Source organism: Cystoisospora suis (genome assembly GCF_002600585.1).
Source record: "Cystoisospora suis strain Wien I chromosome Unknown contig_7060, whole genome shotgun sequence".
NCBI lineage: Eukaryota > Apicomplexa > Conoidasida > Eucoccidiorida > Sarcocystidae > Cystoisospora > Cystoisospora suis.
Genome location: NW_027159847.1, coordinates 1035 through 8928, shown reverse-complemented (window position 1 = coordinate 8928; position 7894 = coordinate 1035). Strand labels below are relative to the sequence as shown.

At 40.4% G+C, this 7894-nt stretch overlaps 1 protein-coding gene across 1 annotated transcript; it reads right to left on the bottom strand.

Moving 5' to 3' along the window:
- Positions 1-311: 311 nt before the first annotated feature.
- Positions 312-5874, bottom strand: CSUI_010279 (uncharacterized protein). The gene is made up of 3 exons (XM_068070384.1): positions 2842-5874; positions 1574-2011; positions 312-590 (listed from the first exon to the last, which is right to left on the bottom strand). Exons 1-3 carry the CDS (start codon positions 3126-3128, stop codon positions 527-529), a joined length of 789 nt encoding a protein of 262 aa, XP_067917640.1. The 5' UTR covers positions 3129-5874; the 3' UTR covers positions 312-526.
- Positions 5875-7894: the final 2020 nt, after the last annotated feature.

The window sequence follows — 7894 nt, the reverse complement described above, 5'->3', positions numbered from 1 at the left end:
CAGGCCTCATATGCCACAGACACACACATATCTATACATACCTATATCTATATGTATACATATACATATATATATATATATATATATGTACGTATAGCAGAGCATGTATGGATGAGCTGTGTATTAGTTTGCATGCATGTCTAGAAGAGGGTTTAACATGAATCTTCGATAAAACAGACAGGTGATACTTTCGTATATAGATGAGACATACAGACACATTCTTTCATATGAATATAGATACATATATATATATATATATATATGTATCTTCGTTTGTATACAGATATATAATGTATCTGTATACAAACGAATCTGTCACATATATATATGCATGCGTCGCTTATACAACGAGGTATACACATATCATAGAAAGAGAGAAGAAGAAGAAGAAGGAGAAGAAGAAGGAGAAGAAGAAGAAGACTGTTCTACCTGAAATATCAGCTTGGAAATCATACAGAAACACTCTCGTGCATAACCTGGGGGGTCTCTCCTTTCTTTCTTTCTTCTTTCTTTCTGTCGAGTTCGCTTAGTGCATGCAGTTAGTATTGCGATCGTCGAGATAGCCCGTGCTAAAGACAGGAGGGCATTCACTGAGAAAAAGAACAAAAAGAAAGAGTGAGAAAGAAAGAAAGAAAGAAAGGAGAGAGGTGAAGAAAGAAAGAAAGAAGCCGAGAGAGATAGATATAAAGGAAAAAAGAAACGTTGGGGATAAGAGAAGAAGAAGTCGTGAATCTGACGAGGAAAGATGTCTAGGAAGGAGTGGATGTATGGAGGAGGGGCGTTACGAACTTCACTGAGGTGCGACGACGGTGGTGTATGTACACCCGAGCGATCTTCAGGAAGAAAAGAAATTTTGCGAATGAAGATGCGGGAGAAAAATGGAATTCTACATTTTTTGATCTGTGCAAACTTCTTTCTCTCTTTCAACTAAGCGACACTCTTTTCTCTCATTTCTCTTTATCTATCTTTAATCTCTTTATCTCTCTTTCATCTATCTTCAATCTATCTATCTATCTAGCTATCTGTCTTTAGTGTATCTATCTCTGTACCTACTTATCTTTGTTTCTCTCTCTTTCTACTTTCTCTGTAGATGTCATGAGAGATATGAAAATGTCTCCTGCAGTCTTCATGGATCGCTGCCAATAGACACACCACCTTCTGACAAAGAAGGGGATATACATAGATAAATTTATATGCCGTGTCAGCCTATAGGCACCTGTATCTATCTCTGTATGTCTATACTTCCTCTACCAAAGGATAGAAAGAATTCACACAGCGCATCCAGGGGTCTATACATATACACACGCAGATAGATCAACGCAGCTAGATAGAGGAAAGATATATAGACTACAGAGAGAGAAACAGGTGTCTCTAGGCTGACACGGCATATCTCTCAATGTATAGATATCCATACATAGCGAGGAAGAGGGGGAGAGAGAATCCATAGAGAAATGCAGTCATTCATACACACACCTCTATACATACATATGTATCAGCATATCTATTCGAGAAAGAAAGAAGTTCCTCCAGAAACCTTTGCTTCTTTCTCTATCTTTCCTTCATTTGATCTTACTCCACAGCATAATGTGCATGTCCTTCTTCTTCTTCTTTTGCTCTTCTTCGGTCCATTGACTGGAATTCCTGCGGGAGGTGTCGAATCATGGGGGGTCTCCCTCTTTCTCCTTCTCCTCCTCCTCCTGCTGATCTTCTTCTCCCCCCTCTGTTGCTCCCTTCGTCTCCTTCTTCTACACCTCTCCTCTCTTCCACATCTCCCTCCTCAATTCTTCTTCTTCCTGTTCCTCTGCCTATGACTTGATGAGGCGAGGAATCTCCCGTCTCCTGCTGAAAATAAGAAGAAGAAGAGGGATAGTTGGTAGGGCTTGTATAATAGTAGATAGAGTTGGGCAGCATAAAGTGGACGCCCACGTTCGCGACTCCACTGAGAAGCATCAAACACCCTGAGAAGCGCCCGATCCACGCCATTTCCTTTCCTAGGGGGAGTAAACCTACGCTGGGAAAGGAAAGGAACGAAAGAGACGCACAAAAGGAACGAGAAAGATCAGAGAAAGAAAGAAAGAAAGGGACACGACCACGGCAAGATGAAAAGAAAGAGAAGATGAAGAGGAAGATACACGAAAAAGAAAAAGAAAGAGAAGAAGAGAGGAGAAGAAGAAAGGGAGAAGAGCGGGGGTGGGGAAGTGTCAAGGGAGGTATTTGAATAGGGTGGATGGATAGGATAAAGAGAAGGACTGGAGTAAAAGAAAAAGAACAAACTGCATGCGTAGTTTCTCAGGTGTATGTACACAAGAAAATAGTTTCGAGAGACAGAATCTATGCTGAAGATCAAGAAAGAAGGGAAGAAAGAAAGAGACGGACGGACTCTCTCCACCTTACTCTTCAAAATGGAAGTCTCTCTCTCCCCTCGCTCTTTACTTCACACCTCCGTCTCCTACGACTGCAGCACCTAGAGGCAGTCTATCGAACTATCCTAAGCTCTACTCTAGCCATCTCGAATCTTAGCTATCTATTGATCTATCTGTCTCTCGCGGATTGACCTGTATCTATCTCTCTCTTTGATCTATCTACCTTTCATCTATCTATATCTCTGCCTACATGCCTGACTAGATCCCTCTCTTTCTTTCTCTTCTTTCTTTCTTTCTTTCTTTCTCTCAGGACTATCGCAACACCCCAGATGAAGATCAGAATGCCAAAAAGATAAAGAAGAAAAAGAAGAAGAATTTCGACCGAAGAGAAGAAGAAGAAGTCCTCCACAGCCCATGAGAAGATATGTTCTCCTCTACCACCTCGCCTTCTTCTTCTTCTTTCTCTTGTCTTTCTTACATGATATAGAGAAAGCCTCTAAAGAAGTATTCTCCTAGGAGAGGGCAGAGGATCATAAGCACACTTAAGCCGTAGGGTGAAAATTCGCAGAGAATGGCTACGACGCCTGAGAAGATAAGGCCTAAGGATACAATGGCCGTAGTGTAGCAGGCAGGGAGAGATAGATTCACAATTCCTGCTATACACAGACAGACACCTGAACCTGCCGTGAACAGACGCACTAGTAGAGGGATACGATCTAGAAACGTATCAGAAGATAAAGATGAAGAAGAAGAAAAGAAGTCCATCTTGAACGGACAAAAGAAAGAAAGAAAGAAATTACCAAAGAAGAAAGATAAGGTGGAAGAAGAAGACAGGTGGAAGAGGACAAGGCTTGGAATTGAAGTAGGAGATGGGCGATCTCCTCTTCCTCTTCTTCTTTTCCTTTCTTTCTCTCCGTGAGAGAGTTTAGACAGACAAGCCACCCTCTCCGTACTGCCCGAGAGTTTGAAGAGAACAAAGCAAAAGAGAGAAGAAAAGAAGAAGAAGAAATAGAAGAGAAGACGCCTCGAGAAGATAACTCCGAAATAGAAAAGAGAGTAGAAGAAAAGAGTGAGAAGGACGACTGCGAAAGGTGGCGAGAGAAAAAAGAAGAAGACAATGAAAAGAAAGAAGGAAGAACGAGGTCCAGAGAAAGAGTAAAACGGGAAGTGAATGAACTCGGAAGAAAGAAAGGAAGAAGAAAAGAGACAGAAAGAGAGAGAGACAGAGACCGAGACAGAAAGAGAGAGAGAGAGAGATAGGACCTGGGAGAAAGTGGGAGAATGAAGACCCAAACCTTCTTTTCTTCTTTCCTCGTTCTTGCTTGTCTTTAAGACGAAAAAGAAAGAAAGAAAGAAAGAGTGAGAAAGAAAGAAAGAAAGAAAAGAGATCTCTTCGAGAAACAGAGAAAAAGAGAGAGTGATACAGAAAGAAAGATAGAGTGATTTGTCCTTTCTATAAATATACAGATATATAGAGAGATGTGAATCTCTTAAAGGCTTCAATGGACTTGTTTCGTTCAAAACAGCCACGTGCTATGGTGTACATACACCTCATCCATCGAACCTTCATACAAACTATACCTCTATACAGCCAGACATACATAACCTTTCAGACAGGCTTTATAAGAAAGAAACAATGAAAGAAGAATCGAAGAAGAAGAAGAAAATAAAGAAGAGAGCTTGAAGTATCTTCTGAGAATAGCCTCTGAGAAAGAAGAGATGAAAAGAGCCAAGAGGAGAGAGTCTTCGTCCATACAGCACGACTGCTGCGCATTCGATCCGAAACGTCTTCTTCTTCTCCTTCCTCTCTTTCTTAGATATCTACCTCTCTACAGGATCAACGAAAGAGACGACAGCCTTCCTCTTTCTATCTATCTCTCTATTTCTCTCTATCTATTTATGTTTTGACTACGTCTTCCTCTTCTTCTTCTCTTCTTGTTCGTGCTTCTTCTTCTTCTTTTACACTATCTCTGCAGGAGGTGGGGGGATCGACCAATGAGGAGAAGCTGCGGGGGGCCCGATAAAGAAATTCATGAAGAACCCCCGGACGGAGAAAAGAAGGAAGAGAAGAGAGAAAAGACAGGGAAGGACGCTCCAAGAGAAGGAAGAAGAGGAGGAAAGAAGAGAAGACGAGAAAAAGAGGAGAGAATGGGAAAGAGGGACGATCAAATCCGCAAGCGATCGATTTGTTAACTGACCGATCTAGAGAAAAGAAAAGAAGTGAAAGTGGCTGTTCATCCATCTATCTTTAATCTATCGATCTTTTATCTGTCTATCTATCTATCTTCTTCTTTTCTTTTCCTTCTTTCTTCGCTTTCTTTCACTTTTCTCCATAAAGGGACCGACGGAAATGAAAGAGAAGAGAAGGACGAGGAATGGCACACAAGCGAAGAGCAAACAGGAAGACGATACGGCAAGGAAAAGAAAGACAAGAAGAAGAGAATGTATAGAGTCTTTAAAAAGGAGTTAATTCTCCCATGAGAAAGAGAAAGAGAAGAAAGTAATAGAAGAGATATGCTTGAAAGAGATGAGGAGAGAAGAAGAAAGAAGAAGAGAAAGACGAGTAGCAAGCCAGCCAGGGCGAAAAGAATGAATGAGAGAGACAGATAGATAGATCGAGGAGATACTTCTTTTGATCAGAGCAATTCTCTCTCTCTCTTTAGAGAAAGTTAACTCTACAGTGAGACACGCGAGAAGAAGATAAGAGAGATTCTCTGCAAAGGAAGAAGTGAGGCATGTGAAGAAAGAGAAGAAAGAAGGAAAGAAAGAAAGAAACAAGACACTCTAACTTCCTTCATAGCGACTTTTTCTCTCTGTCAATTGTGTGTGTAAGCAGACAGCAGCGCATGCAAAGAAAGGAAAACATATCGCTCTGTCACTCCACTCTTCTCTTTCTTCTTATCTCTCTATTCTCTCCCTCCTACTTCTTTCTTTGGCATCTTCCTTGTCTCTCTCTTCCTTCTTCTACGCTTCTTCTCGATCTCTTTTAACTTCTTTCTTGTCAGAAGAAAGAACAGTAAGGAGAGAGACTTCGGTTCGTCTCCTAATTTCTATAGAGATCCAATACATCATAGAGAAAAGGAAAGACCTTCTTCTTTTCATGTGAAAAAGTGAGAGAAAAGAGTAGAAAGTAGTCTTTGATAAAGAAAAGAAGCAGCGTAAGGGGAAGAAGAAAAACGAGACTTGTCTCGCTAGGAAACAGGAAAGAAAGTGTGTGTATTTGTGGTGTACATACACCTGGAGAAAGAAGACTCATTGCTTAGGAAGGAGGAGAATGAAGAGGAAAAGAAGAAATAGAGGCGAGTAGTAGTAGTAGTACGGTGTATGTACACTCCACCTGGGTCGTGTGTGTGCTTAGAGAGAGAAGAGGTAACAGAGGATACAAAGGGAAAAATTTCTTCAGAAAGAAGATTGCAAATCGCTTCCCTATCTTCATTCCCACTTCAAAAGACACACTATAGATAGATAAATAGATTGAAGATAGATACATAGATGGATTAGAGATAGATAGATATAGATAGATAGATAGATTGAAGATAGATAGATAGATGGATTAGAGATAGATAGATATAGATAGATTAAAGATAGATAGATAGATAGGTAGACTGAAGATAGATTGAAGATAGATAGGTAAATGTAGGTAAGTAAATTAAAGAAAGGTAGATAGATTGAAGAATGGTAGATTGGTTAAAGATAGAGAGATTGGAGAAAGGTAGATAGATTATGGTTAGATACATCAAAAGATAGATAGACAGAAACTCTCTGAATAGAAGAAAGTAAGAGGTTCTCCGAATATAAGCCGGAAAGGGCTAGTGAGTAAGTAGCTTCACGTTGTGTAGGGCACGTCCTGTGTGAGTTGAGAATATGTAGAGATGAACGAAAGATAGAGAGACAACTAAATTACAAGATATACACATCGGAGTTTTCTTAGTGCGTCAAGGAAGATGGATAGATGAGAAAGGAAGTCTCTGTACAGACTTTTTAGGGTTCTTCCCTCCTTCATCCTCAGAAGTCTTTTCTCTTGTTCGATCGCATGGCTTGACTCGTCTTTCAGGAGATCTCCTTTTCATCCTCCTCTTCTCTTTCTTTCTCTCTTTCTTTCTTTCTCCATTCAGAGCCACAAAGAGCTTCTCATCTTTCTTCTTCTTACGTGCACAAGTTTCAGTAGCTATGTGTATATATAAGGCATGCCTTGTCTATGTATAAGATTTCTTACTACACGCATGCCTCCTCCTATCCAGCTAGACATGTATGCCAATACAGAAGCATATATACACATGTATGTGCATATCTTGGTAGAGCTGTATAAGGCGGCCGCCTCTGATCGAAACAAGATATCTATATTCTGTGCGCTAGAGAGTTTGGATTAGATGAGATCCCTCCCCCCCAAGTCTTTTATTCTCATGGAGAACTTCTTTCCATGTGGGTACGTTGTTTGCATGCGGCGACGTGTGCCTTTACTCTATTTTTGTCGAGTGTATATCCACCTGGAGTGAGTTAACTTACCTTCTCGAAGAGAGACGTAGAAGAAAGACAAGAGACCGCCCTCGTTCTAGGTGGATATGTTCGCTTGAAGTGTAGGGGCGTAGAAAAGAAAGACAAGCTGGGACAGAGTCCTCTCTTCTTTCATTCTCGAATCTTCTCTCTATCATCCTTACGCTTGGGTTATACACATACACCTCCTGTCTCTCCTTAAGGTAGGTATCTCTCTTTTACGCAGAGCCTCGTTAAGACACTTGTATATGAATGGCTCTTTCTAAAGGCTAGATAGCTTAAAAGAAAAGCAGGAGAAGAAGGGAATCTTCCTCTTCTTCCTTTTCCTTTAAGGCCTGACAATACATAAACAAAGCAATCTTTGCCTATCTCTCTATCTATCTCTCAACTGCATGAGACTCTCCATCATATACATATATATTCTACTGTTGTATCTATAGATCTCTCTCTATATCTATACCTATATATCTCTATATGTATGTGTGGATGTATCTAGGTATATGAATCTGTCTGTATATGCTTGGGATAGAGTCTTGGCACCATCGGTAGTCTAAATCGGCGTAGGTGAAAGAGAGACTTGAGAGAGAGAGAGAGAATTAAAATGAGCTTGAAGAAACCCAAGACAACAACTACTACTACTAGTATCTTCTTATTCTTTATTCTTTTCTTCTTCTTAGCTAAGAAAGAGCATTCAAGTTCAATAAGCGCATGCAAAGACATAAAAGATTCCTCTCTCTCTCTATGTCCTTTCTCAGAAGGAAAGAAGACCAGAAAAGCAAGCCTATCTGAAGACCGGTCTATATATCTAAATACTATCTATCTAGTTCTATCTATGTACGTAAAGATCGATCTATCTATCGAAGAGAAGCGAACATGCATGCACTCGAAAGGAGAAGAAGAAAAATATAGACGGGGCGAGATAGACAGATAGATTGAAGACAGATAGATAGGAGTGTATAAGGCGTACAAGGACTGCTTCTTTGACTACATAAAGCTATAGAGTGAAGATGAGAGAAGAGTGTTTAGGGTACGTCTCC

What these genes read in the sequence shown, in the direction of transcription:
- CSUI_010279 (XM_068070384.1), bottom strand. Translation starts at nt 3,128, where the DNA reads ATGGACTTCTTTTCTTCTTCTTCATCTTTATCTTCTGATACGTTTCTA. An exon ending in AGAGGCTTTCTCTATATCAT is followed by an intron (nt 2,012 to 2,841) that starts GTAAGAAAGACA and finishes TTCCTTTCCCAG; the next exon opens with CGTAGGTTTACTCCCCCTAG. An exon ending in CATGCACATTATGCTGTGGA is followed by an intron (nt 591 to 1,573) that starts GTAAGATCAAAT and finishes TCTTTTTCTCAG; the next exon opens with TGAATGCCCTCCTGTCTTTA.